This window comes from Desmodus rotundus, chromosome 2 (genome assembly GCF_022682495.2).
Source record: "Desmodus rotundus isolate HL8 chromosome 2, HLdesRot8A.1, whole genome shotgun sequence".
Classification (NCBI taxonomy): domain Eukaryota; kingdom Metazoa; phylum Chordata; class Mammalia; order Chiroptera; family Phyllostomidae; genus Desmodus; species Desmodus rotundus.
In genome coordinates, this window is record NC_071388.1 from 174219659 (window position 1) to 174236601 (window position 16943).

Here is a 16943-nt window from a genome sequence, read left to right on the forward strand (position 1 = left end):
TCACCACCCTATGGTGGTATTGGAATTGCTAGAATGAAAGTAATCTAAGTTTAGACTGGGGCAAATACGACGTATTGACTCAGGTATCCACAGCAGTGCTCATGAGATTTATCAGAGCCGTGGCATGCATTCCTCCTTCAAATGACCTTTTACGCTGACCCCCACATGTGAAACAGATGAAACAGGGTCTGGTCTGGTTGAATGGGAGACGGGTCGCTGGAACCTCCAGCCCTGAGGTGGCCCCTGAAATCTTCCTGACGAGCTCTAGCACCAGAGGGATGCCACTTGCAAGTTAGTGTTTTAAGTAATTTGGGCAAACTATGCAGCTGATTTTTAAAAATTTAAATTATTATTCATAGGGCTCAAGTTTCTTCATGTTTGAATCAATGGGATTGAATGAAATAAACTCTGTGGTTCTTCCCCCTTCCACCATTTTGTAGGTTTTAAATAGTTTACTTTTCCATTTTGGTTTGCCTGACTATACAACTTGTGTGCCATGAAATGGGATTATCCATATTTGCAAAAATGTTTGGGTACGAGAGAAACATCTTGAACCGTGAGTTGTAATGTGAAATGAAATTGGCTAGGATGGTGCTACTTAGGTTAAGTGATTTTATATGTCAAGTAGGGAAGCAGAAGTACTTATTCTGACCACACATGATGCCAAAGTCAAATGGTTCTCACCCTGCCAGGCTTGTAGGCACGCTCGCCTCGCAGGCTGTGTGTGGAGCTGCCCCAGTTTTAAGGCCACCAGTGGAAGGCATGATTAAGTTTTATTCTGAAAGATGTTCATGAATTTTTAGCATTTACTTTGTATAGCAGAAATTACTCCACTTATTAATTTAGTAACATGCTATTTTTTAAAATGAGGGTAAGTTTGCTGCTTTTACTAAAGATCCTCTATCTAAACATTCTGAAATGATTGATTTGATATTACTTTCAAAGACTCTAGGAAAATATTTAAGGATTACTGTATTATAAGTATTAGAAAGTAATGTGGATTTTCCATTCTGAAGTTTCAGCTCCAAACAGAAATGCCTTCCTGCCCTCTAATTCTTACAGTATCCATGGAGAATAAATATTCAACAGTTCTTTTCCAATTAAGATTACTGTATTATCTTGAATGGGTTTCTCTTGATGTTTGTTACTATTTGTTCCCCCAGTGAAGTTACATTGAAATTTGTGGCAGTGGGAACACCCTGGTATTTTAGAGAGTCCTTTGCTTTGGAGAGAAGGGAAGGTGTTAGTGGTGAGAGCAGGAAATTTCACTCTGCATAGACAGAGGACTGACTCAGAGGTGGTCACTGGCAGTTCTGTCTGCTGGCTTAAGGGAGGGGGTGTAAAGCAATGGGTAAACCCACTGTTGTTCTCTCCAACCTTAGCTCCTTGTAACCTTGAAAAGAAGTCAAGATCTGCTATTTTGTAGAAGTATATTTTGCCTCATTTTCCAGCAGCTGCCTAGTAAAGTACAGATTGTTGGCTGTAATTATTACCCTGAAAAAGGCACAAGATCACTTGAACCAGTTGTGTAACCAGAAAGTAGAAAAGAAAGCCCAATAACTTACTCTTTTTCTAAAACAGGGATGCTGTAAAACTTGTCTTGAGCTCGCTTGGAAGCTAATAATATCTCTGAGGGTAGTATCATTAGGAGTGAGGTGTTTAAAAAATAGAAAATGGCAAACATTTGCTTTATTTGAGAAGATAAGATATGGAAGCACATCCAGATGTTTGGTTGATGTGAGATAATGTTTCTCCTACTCTGTTATTGCCTGTTGGTCACATAAAATTTATACATTTCTGTGTGAGTATTTTGGATCTAGCGTTATACACTAGGGACTTGTGGAAACCTGCTGCTTTTATTGATAGTCACAGGCACTTTTTTATAGCTGTGCCATTTGAGGGTAATTTAGACAGCAGAAAATGTGGTACAAGTCTCAAGGGTTTTTACCTGCTAAAAGTAGAATAGCACCGAGCACTGTATGTGCTGTGGAAACCCTCATGATTTCAGGTGTGCACATACCTGCACAAACTGTAAGGACAGGGGTTACGGCTGTCCTGCTCACGGTGGTACCCAAGAGCCTAGTGGAATACCTGGCACACAGCAGATGCTCAGTAAATGCTGGAGATGAAGACGGAATTGGTTAAATACTGGCAGGCCCACCTTTTTCTGCATCATTATTGGGAGCATATCTGTGAGCCTACTTATGCAGCTCTTACTGGTTTTTCATGTGGTTTCCAACGCCTTACCAAAAAGACGGCAAGTTACTTAATTCTCTGTGCCTCCACTTTTCATCTTTGAAATGGGATAATAATAGTACCGATCTCACAGGGTTGTGTCGAGGTGTAAATTATTTGTTAACATCTAAAGCATTTGTAACAGTGCCTGGCACATGGTAAACATTCAATAAATATTTGCTTTCTTATTATTGTTATATTCTTATTTGTTTATTGTCTCTAGCCCCTAGCCAAATACATGCCTTATAAGAGCAGAGACTTTTTTGTTTGGTTCATGGTTGAATGACAGCAACAAAAATAGTGTCTGGTACTTAAGTATATTTTTTGAATCAGTTAGTGATCGCACAAGGACCCAGTGTACAATTAGTACAACTATGACATAGAAAAATTTATTGAGAAATAAGGCTTCTGCTTTATTGGGTAATTTTATCTGGATTAAAAGATTTTTATTTTATTTATTTTTTAAGAATAAATTTTAAAAAATTATTTTTTTTAATTTTTAGTTTTTATTGTTCTTTTACAGTTGTCCCAATGTAAAAAAAAAAACAAAAATACCCTTATTGAGGTATAATTGCCATGCAACATTATATTAGTTTCAGGTATACAACATAATGATGCTTCAATATTTGTGTATGTTGCTAAATGATCACCACAATAAGTGCTGCAGTGGAGGAGGAGGGAGGGGAAAATTGTAATGTCATGAGTGAAACTTCTTGTCGCTTATGTTGCCTATTTCCAGAAAAGTATAGAGCTCATCTTAGAATATCTATACCAAAATGTGAGCACACAAATTCCTACAGGGAGTTCTCCACTGAACCTACCATCAGTTATGCCTAGTATCTCACTGGTTATTTGACACTTTTTTCTTTAGGGGTGGTTATCCAAGATAACAGAGACAAAAGGAGATAGATAAATTGTAGTTACCTAGGTGGTAGGGAGATAAACTGTAGTTACCTAAATTGTAGTTGCCTAGTAAGTCACTGGTTATTTGACACTTTTTCTTTAGGGGTGGTTATCCAAGATAACAGAGACAAAGGGAGATAAATTGTAGTTACCTAGGTGGTAGGCCCACGATCATTGCTAAATGTATCATTTTGCTTTGATGAAGGGGCGTAAGTGGACTGGAGGAGCCTAAATGCTGCTCAAACACTATATTCCATCATGTCTATCTTGGAGTAATTGCAGAGGAGCCCAGGGAGCCCAGGGGCTGGTCAGTTCCCGTGACAGCATTCATTGTCACTCTGGTCTTACTGGCAAAACAAAGACAAAGCTGATTCTTCCTTAAGTCTTTTTTTTTTTTAGCTACATAGATTACTTTTTATATATAATAAACATCAGTAATGTCAAGATACATCAATTCTATTGTACCACAATAATGATGATTAAATCGCTTTTATCTCAAGGTATATTCTATGGAGCATTTGCCCATTTGAAATTTTTCTCATGGTCATACTTAGGCATAAGAATAACTGCAAATTTTTAAGTCTACATCAAGTAATTAAACTTTAGAAAGATTAAGGGTAAGGTTTTTAAAAAATTGTTGACACTATTACAGACGTCCCCCATTCCCCCCCTCCCCCTCTTGGCCTACCTCTACTCAGCCCCGGCCCCCACTTCCGTCTGGCCATCCCCACACTGGTGTCTGTGTCTGTGTCTGTGGGGTCTGCATGTATGTTCTTCAGCTAATCCCTCCACCTTCTCTCATCCAGTGCCCCCCACCGCCCTCCCCTCTGAGATCTGTCAGTCTGTCCATGTATCCATGCCTCCGTTCCATTTTATTCGTTAGATTCCACATATAAGTTCTAAAGTCTTAATCAAAAACTTGGATTATTTCTTTTTTTCAGGAAGGAAGATTTTGCTAAAATAAAGAAACTTTGGTCATACTAGCTAATCTTTTACTGTTATATTCCACACTAATGTGTTTTCTTTTATTCCTTCCAAACCCCTTCTTATCCTTTTATTCTTTTGCCTGTTAACAGACTCCCTTCTCAGCAGGTGCAGACATGGACATTTTACTTTTTTCATATCTTGTGTGTGTTGTGGACTAGCTGGTACTTAGTCAAAACTAAGAAGACCCCTAAGATGGCCTGGCTCTGTGAATACATAGTCAGATGGCAGCGGCCTGGTGGGGTAGGTGGGGAAGTTCTAATCCCAGACATTTTCTGTCTCCACCCATTCATTTTACCTCTTTAGTGTGGCTTAATAGCTTTACCTCTTCCCTTAAAACTTACATTTATTTCAAATTTAACTTAGACATATATCTTAAGAGGGGAATATGGCTGCATTGGAATGCAACCCACTGTACCTGCAAATTCCGCATCCACGGAACCAACCACCCATGGATAGAAAACAGTATTTTCATTTCCAAGTTGGGGGTTCGCTGATATATGGGACTGACTGCATGCTTTGTATCACACCATATGTAAGGGATGTGAGCCTCTGGATTTGGGCATCCGTGGGGTCCTGAAACCAACACCCCACAGATACGGAGGGGCACCTACACATGAAGACTTTATACTCCTTCCTCTGCTAGGTGTTGGATGTGTCTTGCACTCCTCTGCACGAGATTGAGCGCAGGATCCATCAGTGGTGGCAGGAATATCTAAAGTGAAAGAGAAGGCCGTGCTAGTGTTTCGGTTTGACTTAATTCCTTCGATTTTGGCTTACTTCCTTTATAGGCAATTGAATTTGTGCTCTGTGCTTTGAGTAACTACTTGACATGGCTTCATGTTCGTAGGTTATGTTGGTGCCTGCACATTAAGTAGAGTAGGGCACGGTTTTAAGCATCAGCGAATTAGTTTGGGCAGACATTTTCTGTCGTTGCTTTTCTACCTAGAAGCTTGTCAGTTATGCGAAAAGCCATAAGGATAGAGGCTCTGGAGTGGTAGAACAAGCCTTTTAGGTGCTCAAACCTTCAACTGCTTCGACTGTGTGATTGAGTTGCTTAGATGAAGTCTTATCGTTTATGGGAAGTACACATTTTCACATATTTATGGAGTTTTTATTCCTTTCATGGGAAAATTATAAGGAACATAATAAGCACAATACCTTCACTACCTAAAGTGTCCAATTCTGGCTCTGTCACTTAGTAACAGTGGGGCGTGGGCCTCGTTTTCTCATCTACGAAATAGGGATTATAAAACCAGCTTCAGAGGAGGTATTCAGGGTGGAGTATGATAAGAACTGCAAAGCACCGAATGCACAGAGGAAGGTCAGTGAAAGCTCCTTTCTGCTTCCCCTTTGCACCCTTCCTTTTAAACACACATTGCATTGCGTTTCATATTTGAATATGATAACGATCACTGATCATATCAGTGTGAGTGGTTCAAGAAGTACATCGGTCCATATTCCTTTCCACACTCTGCACAAGGGCATATCATTCTTTAACTTGGTGGCTCTTATCTGCTGAATCTTAAAGCCATTGCCATCACTAAACTCTCCATTGCCTACGAGCGTTTGTTCAAAGAGTGCCACACACCAGGTTGGCCAGTGTGGTGGTGGTGCACAGTGTGGCCCCGTCACGTGGTGCTTTGAAGGTGCTATTTTGTGTCTTGAACTGCCACAGTTGACTTGTTGGAATGTGATTGGATAAGTGGCTTGTTTGTTATTGTTCTTAAGGTGTCACTGGTAGGAGGGCTAATCCTTGTGAGGCCTAGTAGGGTTCTTAGCACCCCAAGAACAGCCTGGGGCTTGTGGACTCTGACAGGTGAAGGCCGCCTGGTCACTTAGCCCTCCCTGCGCCCCTCGTGCTCTCTCCAAATGCCTTGGCATCCCGCCTTGGAGAGAACTGCTGCCTTGGAGAGAACTGCTGCTGTTGGTTTGGGAGGCAGGAGCAATAGCATGTGGGACTCTTGCAGGCCAAGAGGAAGGAGGTCTTCATGTTGCGGTCAGTCCTGGGTGAGCAGTGAGTGAGTCGATTGAAGGAATTTGTGTGTGAATGGGTGAAGTAAACTGTAGCACTTGTTTGTATTTTTCATGTAATCAAGTTACTTTCTTCTAGGCTTGAGGACTTTTCTATAAGGATTGGCTTCTCAATGAAGAACCTACCCATGCCTGTGGGTTCTCTCTTGTAAAACTCTGCTCGTGCTCTTAGGACCTCATGTGCGCTGGGCCATGTGATAAGTAAAATCAAACTGCACTTTTATCCTTACCTGCTTATTCTGTCATCGGTTCTGCATGTCGGTATCTACCTGCTAATTGTTTGAAATAGCCAGTCCTTCGAGCTGATGAATGTTACGTAATCTCACTTTTCTAAATTTTGTCTCACATGTGCTTTCAATTTCTGTTTTCTTTCTTTTTGCTAAGTAGCAAGTCTTCATTATTTGAGGGCACTGGCCGTGATCCAGGGCAAATGAGAACTGGAGATGAAAATTAAAAAACCCCACAGCATCCTGTTCCTTATAATTCTTATATTTACATACTTATTTCTCTTTTAGTCAGTTTAATTTTGTTTCCTTGCAACCTGTCTCCATTCTTACAAAGGACCTCATGGAGTCCCTAGGACTTCGCATTCATCACATCTATACTTGAACTCTGCCTCAGCTCCCATCACGTGCTGGCGTGGATTCCAGAAATGCAAATTGAGAAGTTCAATGACCATTTCCGGAGAAACTGCACATCTCTTTTCCCTGATGTATTTTTTGGATAACGTTCAGATTTTAGTCTGACTGGAAATCCAATGTGTTTGTTCTCTAAAGTCAGCCCTGAATAATGGGATCGCTAATTCAGAATTTTGTGACTACATGTGGCCTGTGCCGGAGAAGCCAGACTGGCTTTTGGGTCACTGGTCAGTGACAAGCAGGACTCCAGGCGGGAACATGCTCTGCCATTGCGCTCTGCCGTCTCCTATACACTGCCTGCTGCAATGGCTCCTTTCTGGTCAGCTGAGCTTTCTTTTTTTTTTTCTTTCTCTTATTCTTTTCTCTTTTTTCTTCTTACCTTTCCCTCCCCTCAACTCTCTTTCCTTCCCCCTCTCTCACTTTCTGGGTGAAAGTTTGAAAACTTTCAAATTTATGGGTTGAAAAATTATCTGGAATTGATGTGCGTATACTGTCAAATAACACGGAGTTCCACTAAATGAGAACCACGCATTCTCTAAGACTTCAGGATACCACGACAAGCTGCTTCGCTTATCCCAGGTAGCAGGGCGTGCGGATAGAAGATGGGGCTGCACTTGGGTCCCATGGCCTGGTTTCTGATGGCACCACCCGTTTTTTCACCTGTTAAATAGCACCTTATAAACAGTGAGGAGGATTCAGTGAGTTAAGTCTATAAAACACATAGTAAGTTCTCAAAAATATTAACTTATTTATTATCACAATTACCTAGTGGATTTGTAAAGCTATGTTTCATTGCTTGATTTGATTTGTAATGCTGCATTTTGAAGAATTTAATGTCATCAGAGATTATATAAAATTAAGAGACTATCAGTATAAAACTACATTGTATTTAATCATGTAGTTGAATGTAGTGTTGAACTTATTTTGCACGTTCACTGTTGTTTAAAAAGACCTTGGTTTGTTTAATTTGGTGGTTTTAGTTAGAGTTGAGCTTCCTCCTGAAGGTAGAGTTGAAAATGTGGCTTCTGTTACCACTTCATTAATATAAAACAGAAAAAGAAAGAGGAAAAAGAGAAACACGGTGGATTTAAGAGCAAAATTAATACTGCACTATGATTTGGTTCTTTTCCTCTTTAGATCTTTTAGAGAAATCTCGAGTTGTTAAGCAGCCAAGGGGTGAAAGAAACTTCCATGTGTTCTATCAGCTGCTGTCTGGTGCCTCTGAAGAGCTCCTCAGTAAGTCCTTGTCTCTGTGTATTCATTTTTAACTGTCATAGCATTTTCCGCAGCATTCTTTTTAAAAGTGTCCCATATGCTTTTCCCCTTCCTTCTTAAAAATTTTCCCTGACTCTGGCTGACGTGAAGAACACAGTGTGATTGGTGTGATTACACCCCAGCATTTGTTTGATTCATGTCCCTGTACTTCCCCCAGGCACCCCCAGGCACCGTGTCCTCTGTCCCATACGGTTTACTAAAAGAGCTATCTGTGTATTGGGGGAGGGGCTAAGTAGAAAGTAAAAAAATAAAATAAAATGGAAGAATATAATTATTCCAATTGGGGAGAGGAAATCAGCAGGGAGCAGTGGATCCATTCCGTTATTTAAAAAATTGTTCATCGAAGATTTAAAAATAGTGAGAAGACATTTGCAATTGATACTAGAGTTAAAAATATCACCTTTGGATATTTTAGAGAATTAATATAAGTGCATAAATATAGAATCGAATAGCAGCAGCCAAGTGATGAAAAGATTTAAACAAATAGTCCAGACAAGAAGAGCTTTGGCAAGCTGACAACACCTGGGGAAAAATCACACTCACTAGTAAGCAACAAGTGATGTTAAAACAACTCTGAAGTGTTCACTGTACATCCATTAGGGGAAATTATTAAAAAGGATAAAACTGGCTGAGATGTCAGGCACTGACTACATCACTCCCTGATGTAAGGAAGGACATAGTCCTTGGGGACTCATTAGTAACCCAAAATAAGCCATAAAATGGTCAGAGCCTAACTGCTGAGACACACCACTGTGGGGACCATTTCTCAGAGGAATAATTGGAAAGAACCCCCAAAATGTTTTGTATGAAGACATTTGTCACTGCCCTATATTTGTTATTATAAACTGGTAAGAACCCAAATGTCTCGTGTTGGCGGAATCACTAGGCAGACATTGTGTTATAATAAAATAGTACATTGAAGCTATTTTATATTATAAAAATATGGAGAGGGTCCTACCCATTAAGAACAAATGTAAAAAAGCAGGGGTTGAAATATGTACAACAGTGATAGAGGTGATTTTAGAAAAATGTTATTATTGGTATTTAAACATCAATTTTCATTCTGTTGATTTAATACACAGTATGAAAGTCATTTTATCTGAAGGGACAAAGGAATGAGATATTAAAGATGGTTCGAGTTATTGGAGTAACTTATCAGTTTGTGTGTGTGATTTAACAGATAAACTTAAGCTCGAGCGGGATTTCAGCAGATACAACTACTTGAGTCTGGACTCTGCCAGAGTTAATGGAGTGGATGATGCAGCGAATTTCAGAACTGTTAGGGTAAGATGTAACCTCTTTACTGCGCTTTAAAGCGGGTAGCCCTTTATTGCTCATTCAGAATCGGTAGCAAATGCGAGTTTACTTTAATATGTAACTCATGCTCCCTAAAGTTCTAGAATTATAGAAGTTATTGTATTTTTATTAGTTTGATCTTTTTACGAGCTCCAAAATCATACAGTTTTGTGAAGGCCATGCTTTAGTGAAGCACGCAATTTAACTGTTTATAAAAAGGAACTTTCTTATATTATTTTGGAGTTTGACTTTTAAAGTTGTACTGAAATTCTGAATAGTTGATTTTCCAGTATGAAAATTTGACTTAACATGTGCTAGCTCATGTTAAGTCAAAACTATTATGAGGCAGAAAGTTATGTTTTTACACAGTTTTTGAAAAATTATGAATACACCAGAATGGTTCACATTTAGAAAAATTATTTTCTTCTATATCGTGTGTTTTGTGTTTATGTGGCACTTTGAGAATTACTTCTGTTAGGACATGATATGGTAATCGATGCTTACTTCCCAATGAGACAGCTGTGGTGGTGGGGAGGAGGGGGAGGAGGTCAGATTGTGGATGAAACAAGGTTAGCATCAGCTAATCTTCGAGAGTGAGTGAAAATGACTTGAGATTCTTTTCCTGCGCTCTCTACTTTTGCATATGTTTGAAATTCTGGGTTGCCTAGTCATAAGCAGATGAACAAATAAGTTGAGCTGTTCTCAAAAAGAAAGCATTTCTTGGAGTATGTCATTTTTTTTAAATGGTGTGAACAGCCTCACACAGGAGGCCTGTTGATTCCTGGACACAGTTTTGAGGCTTGGATTCTAGACCATCTCTGTAAGTACTTTGCCTGGCAAATCATTGGCACTCAAAAATTTGTGAGTGGATGAATGTTCCTTGTTACCCCATAGTTCCTTGGATCAGGTTTGCAACTTCACCTTTGCAAACCACAGTTTTTCTCATATGTAAACTAAGTGAGGAGGCTTTTTTGTAGAGGTTTATGAGAGCTTTTTGTTTGGTTTTATTCCTAGCAGTAGAACCCCCGTATAAATACATATATCTTTTTGTATGTACACACACAAGCTGGGGTGGGGACCCAAGGCTCAGCTCTTAGCGTCTTCCTCCTTACACCCCTCCCCACCTGTGCCACAGCCCATGAAGGACCCTAGGGCTCCCAGAGCCACAGCTTGAGCAAGATAAAGCCCCACGTGGGTGTTCTATCAGTTCATTCTGGGACACTTCATCGTTTTGTTGTTTCAGAAACAAATCTGATATTTGATTTATTAACAATAATCATAAAGAACAACAAAGACATCAGGTATTTCTCCCCCCAGAATGCCATGCAGATTGTGGGTTTCATGGATCATGAGGCCGAGTCGGTCTTGGAGGTGGTAGCCGCGGTGTTGAAACTGGGGAACATCGAGTTCAAGCCGGAATCTCGAGTGAATGGTTTAGATGAAAGCAAAATCAAAGATAAAAATGGTAAGTCAGTGGAGAATCAACTTTGTGTAATACACTTTTTTTGAGTTTCTGCCCAGTTTTAATCTGGAAAGTAAAACTTGCTTTCGATTGGTTTGAAAAAGCTTTCTAGAGACAGTGAGCAGAAACAATTACAGCTAAGTTTTAAGTCTTGATTTTACACATTTTATACTGTTTGGGTTAAATGTGATTTAGAAGGAACACCCTAAGCCTTGGAAGTGATTGTTAGCAGCCCATCTGCAGTGACTTTTCATGTCCGTTCTCCCTGCCAGAGTTGAAGGAAATCTGTGAGTTGACTGGCATTGATCAGTCCGTTCTAGAGCGAGCGTTCAGTTTCCGAACAGTTGAGGCCAAGCAGGAGAAGGTTTCGACTACACTGAATGTGGCTCAGGTGGGTGACACAGAACGTCCAGAAGTGAGTTTTAAAATGGTTTTTGATGGTTTTATGTAAGTGGAAACAAATTGTATTTTGCAGGCTGTTATCTTAACTGACATACTGTATTCTAGGCATCATTCTAGGCACTGGGTGCATAGCAGTAAACTAAACAAATAGAGATCCCTGCCCTCGTGGGGCTTAAAATTTTGGCAGGAAGAGCCAGATAATAGGCAATACACCCAGAACATAAATTTGTGCAGCAAGCCAGCAGGTTGTGAGTGCAGCACAGAAAGGGAACAAGCAGGGCAGAGTAAGGGAGAGCCACAGTGCTGGGGGCGGGGACGCTGGGGCCGAACGAGGTAGAGGTAGGAGATGAGTAGAGAGTTTTGAGTGTAGGTGGCATGATCTGCCTAGTAGTCTGAAGGGTCGTTCTGGCTGCAATGTGGAGAGTGGAGGGGAGGAGGAGGAGGAGGAGTAAGAGCAGGGTGTCCGAGTCAACTCGGATTGCTACAACAGTATACCACAGATCGGATGGCTTAAATGGAAAACATTTATTTCTCACAGTTCTGGAGGCTAGATGTTTTGAGATCAGGGTGCCAGCATATTTGAGTTCCTGGTAAGGGTCCTCTTCCTGGTTTACAGATGGCCACCTTCTTGCTGTGTCTTTCTAATGTGGCAGACAGAGAGAGAATGAATGAGTGTGAGCTGGTGCACGCTATGGTGTCTCATCCCCTTAAGGGCACCAGTGCTGTCATGGGAGCTTCACTCATGTGACCACATCTAAGCCTAATTCTTCCTGAGGGCCCCACCTCCAATTACCGTCACATTGGGGTTTAGGGCTGTAGCGTGTGGATTTGGGGGCGGGGACACACGAACATTAAATTCATAGCACTGAGGAGCTATGAGGTGTTGTGTGCCAACCCAGAGATGAAGGTGGCTTGAGCCAGGTGTTAGCAGTAAAGTGAGAAGTGGTCACATCTGGATATATTTTGAAGGCAGAGCCAGTAAAATTGGCTGGTAACTTGCTATGTGGTAGGAGACGAAGAGAAGAGTCAAGGATGACTCCCAACCCTTTTGGCCCAAGCAACTAGAGAATAAGTTGCCATTATTGATTTAGAGAAGACAGTGGGAGAAGACTGCTCATGGTCAAGTGGCCAAATTGGCCTCCCTGCTTGCCTTATTGTGCCACAGTGAGGCCAGTAAAGTCTAAGATGCAAATCTAAGTTTCTTACTGCTTCTCTCCCTTGGTTCAGGTTAAATGGATGGACAAATGGATGCATGCACATATACCTAGGCAGCTTCCGGAGCCCCTCTCAATGTAAACTGTTCTGCGGCTTAGACATTTCCCACCAGTCAGTGCTGATCTAGGCTAGAATTAAATAACTGATTGAGGCTTTTCCCACTCAGGCCTGCTTTGTTGACTGTATTCTTCTCCTCCTTGTACGGAGCCTTAAGCATCTGTAAGACAGTAGAACGGATTTAGTCTTTCTCTCTGCTGCTCTGAACTAGTCTTTTCTACTAAACAAGAATGTCTATGTGTCTTTAGCGTTCTTTCAATGTTTGTTTATTATTTTAGGTGAGCTGTTTGGCTATGGAAAATACTATGTAAATTAAGTATGTGTGTTTGATTTGTAACGATCCTTTTCTACTTTTCTACTATAACTGTTATGTTTTTTGTAAATTATTGCTTCTGCCATCATGTCTGTCCAACTCAGCCTAATTCAGAGTCAGATGGTGAGTGACTTACTTAATCAAGAAAAATGTGTTGAGAGCCTGCTCAGCACAAGAGCACAAGTCCCCATGTGGACCATAAGTGAGAATATAAGGGATTAAGGAAGACTTCCTGGATATGGCGTCTGAGCCGGTCATGAAGGATTGAGATGTATAGACAAGGGACGAAAGGATGTTCCAGAAGGAAAACAATGAGAAAAGCCAGGTTTGGAGTACATATCAGGAAATGGATTGATCAAGCTTGGCTATAGCATTTGAAGAGAATTCAAAGCCAGATGGCCGGAAAGGTTCAGTTTGGAGTCAGAGAGCAGGGAACCTGTAGCAGTAGTTCTCACACACGGGCGGGCGTGCATTGGCGTCACCGGAGGGCTGGTTAAACACTGTTTGCAGACCGCGTCCCCAGACTGTTTGATTCATAAGTGTGGGGTGGGACATAATTTGCATTTCTAACAGTTCAGAGATGATACTACACTGCTGTTCCAGGAACCACATTTTAAGAACCATTGTATTAAATAAAGGTCATCCTGATTTAGATGTTTTCAATAGCCAGAGTGGGGGGTGTTATATAGAAATACGATCAAAAACAAAAACAAAAAGCTTGTTATTTTAAAAAGCCCTTTAGGAATATTCACATATGAAATATATATGGATATATTTTGATCTGTTTTTGTTGTGTGTTTTACTCTTGGTTTTGAATCATTCTTTACCGAAACAAGGCCCAGGTGCTTCTTTATAAGCTTGAGTCACCTTGCATCACTGTTAAACTTTTCCACATTCCTGTAACCTTTGGCGTAAAAGAATTTGGCTTGAGATCCTTGATTATTCAACTCCTTATTCAAGTTTTTTTTTTTTTTCCTAACCTAGGTAGGGTAGGGTTCAGAGTATTTGTTTCTACTGATCTTATTGCCTAGAAGGTTTTGATTCCAGTGAGAAGTGATTTGTTTTATTAACTTTTCCTCATAGCTTCAATTCTTGGGCCCCGTTATCATCTTTATTGCCTCATGCCTCATTTTCCCCAAGGCATTTAGATCTCTGCCCGGATAGGAGGATTAATACTGAAATAATGGAAACCAAAGACAGAGTTATCGTTCAGCTGCTGTCACCTGCTCTCTCCTTGACTTCTGAGGCTCTCAGTAAGCTGACCCTACACAGCTTATCTCAGTTGATTCCCTGCTAGTTCTCTAAATGCCATACTTATTTTTACCCGGTGCCCTTGCTCCTGCTTGTCCCATACCCCACATGTCACTGCTCAGTCCTGTGCATCTCCAAATAGTCCCCCTCATCCAGGGAGCTCTCCTTGATCACAGCAGCCCCATGGTTCTCCCTTCTCTACACTTCTTTTTCTCCTGCATTGTGGCACTGCCCTTTGGTCATTTTGTTTGTGTTGCTTTGCTCTCCCCCACTTCACTGGAAGCTCCTGGAGGGTGGCCCTGTGTCCGTGCATCTCTGTGTCTCCACCTTGCCTCCCATGTCTGGGCCACTGTCCTGGGCCACTCCTGATGCGAGTCACTTCTGCAGCAGGTTCCACCTGGGACTTGCTCAGTGAGCTTCACACAGTTGCAGAAATGCAGTCTATTCATACACGGTGAGAATCTGAGATGCAAAATCAGCACACTTGGTGTGTTCCCTTGTTTCTACCCACCTTCCTAGTGATTCTTAAATGAGACTAACAGTCCCACACTTACTGTGGAGGATATTAACATGAAGATCATGTAGCCTGAATCAGACTCAGGAAGTCCTGGGTAGCAGATTGGCAGCCACTGGGGCCAGATACAGTTCAACAGGCACATTTTATTTGACTAGAGGGTAGTTTTTTTACTTTTATTTTGATTTATTAATTTATTTATTGTTTGCTTTTTGAATTTGAAGTTGACTGCCTTTAACCTGGAATGCCTCCTCCAGCCCCTGCTAATCCCACTACTTCCTGTTTATTTCTGTCATGCAGTCCCTGCAGGCATTTGAGTTTGAGATTTCTGGAATAAGTATTTGCTTGAAGGGAGCAAAGAGGATTAATTAAAACAGTTTACAGAATAAGTTGTCACTATGCAGTTGTATATGAAAATGGTGGTTTGTTGGAAGCAGGTAGCATGCCAACTAAAAAAACTGGATGGTATAACAGTGAAAAAGGACCTGTTTACAACTACATAATATTGAGATTATGTGATGTTTTAGGATAACTGGAAATTATAAGGAAAAAAAGAGAAAGATTTAAAGAATTACATAGGCTCACAAGGTAGTAATAGAGGAGGAGAGGATACTTCCAAAATTGAACAAACTAAGTAAGGAAAATGGGGGCAGACGTGGAGAGAGAGCAGGATGACAGCTAGTGGGTGAGGGGAGGAGAGGGGTGGAGGGCTGAGCAAAACAGAAAAAGGTCTCATGGACGTGGACAACAGTGTGGTGATTGCTGGGGGCAGCGGGTATAAGGGGACCAAATGGTAATGGAAAAAATACAATAAAGATTAAATTTAAAAAGTGTAATATAAATACATCTATAGACTTATATGTGTCAGGCACTTTCTAGGTACTTAAAATTACCGTCTTTAAGAAAATTTTACCCTTTGCAGCAGCATGGATGGACCTGGAAAACATTATGCTAAGTGAAATAAGTCCATTAGAGAAAGACAAATACCATATAATCTCGCATATGTGGTATCTAATGAACAAACTGAACTAACAAGCAAAGTAGAGACAGACTCATAGACAGAGCAGGATGACAGCTATTGGGTGGGAGGAGGGAGGTTGGGGGGAGGGACTGAGCAAAAAGGACTCATGGACAATGAATGGTGTGGTGAGTGCTGGGGTGGGGTGGAGGTGGGTGGAGGTGGAAGAAAGGTATAGGGAGAATAAATGGTGATGGAAAAAAATAAAATAAAACAAACGTTTGAGACCAAAAAATACAAATGAATACCAATAGTAAAAAAGAAATTAAAAACTAGAAGAAAGCGGGTCGGAGAAAGGATGTGCATCTAAATGTAGGCTTTTTCTGTTTTAGCATTTTATATGCATTTTCTGCTATGGAATTCCCCCCGCCCTCTGTCCACACACACAGCTTTGTGCAGTTGGGTTTTTTTATTTATTTTTGCCAACTTCTAGGTAGATTTTATTTTTTTAACTGAGATTGGAGTAGCTCCCTGAGATTTAGGGAGGAAGGTTTGGGACTAGCACGGAAATGTAAGACGAAGGGAAAAGGCACTATTTTTTTCAGCTGCAATATGTTGCCAGCGATATGAATGTATTATTAAAGTTGTTACATTTCAATTAGGAAGCAGTGTGGAAAAAGAATTTCCATGTAACCTTATAAATTGTGTTCTTCACAAAATAAAAATGTAATGGTTTCCTTTAACGGTAATACCCAACTTCCTATGAAATACCGTGAAATGCATACACGGGGCCAGAGTGTTGAGGCACAGCCACGGAACCTCGGCTTTCCTCCGGGCCTCCCCAGGAGCACTGGTATCACGCCCTTGCCGTTGGTACCCCACATGTAGGGGCGTTAGGTTCTCCTGGCCAAACCTAATGTTCTCCAGTCTTTGGATTCTCAGTCAAGGTCATAGAGACATAATATGTCTTCTACCTCTTCTTTGTCAAGCAGCTCTTTGAGCAGCTTTCAAATAAATAAAAAAATAAGCAAATAAAAGGGTCTTACGTTTATTATACAGTGTATTGTCCCTCAACATTATTATCCTGCTCGTTATGAAAGACTTAAATATTCAAAAGGTTAAATGAAACCTTCTTAATGTCTTTCCTTCAAATTTTCTTTGTGCGGTGGTTGAAAAAAAGAGTTGTCATTGTATTAGGTATACATTTTCTCAGTTTCACGGAACATAACAAGTGCGTTCATTACCTAGTATTCATCATGATTGTTCTATGACTGTGGAGCTTTTCTTTCAGTGGGGTTTATTTAATTATTTTACTGTTCCCCTTTTGTTGGACTTCTAAATTGTCTCTGATTTTTCTCTGACCATAACCCTGAGATGCATATTTCTGTGGAGAAAGCCTTTTTTTT

At 40.7% G+C, this 16943-nt stretch overlaps 1 protein-coding gene across 5 annotated transcripts in view; it reads left to right on the plus strand.

Moving 5' to 3' along the window:
* Positions 1-16943, plus strand: part of MYO1B (myosin IB) — a 165872-nt gene that overhangs the window by 101155 nt on the left and 47774 nt on the right. For all 5 annotated transcript variants that reach the window (XM_024563936.4, XM_053918882.1, XM_045198272.2 and 2 more), the window contains exons 8-11: positions 7932-8030; positions 9250-9353; positions 10683-10830; positions 11100-11218. In XM_024563936.4, coding sequence (XP_024419704.2) covers positions 7932-8030; positions 9250-9353; positions 10683-10830; positions 11100-11218 — 470 coding nt within the window. The remainder of the gene's footprint in view (positions 1-7931; positions 8031-9249; positions 9354-10682; positions 10831-11099; positions 11219-16943) is intronic.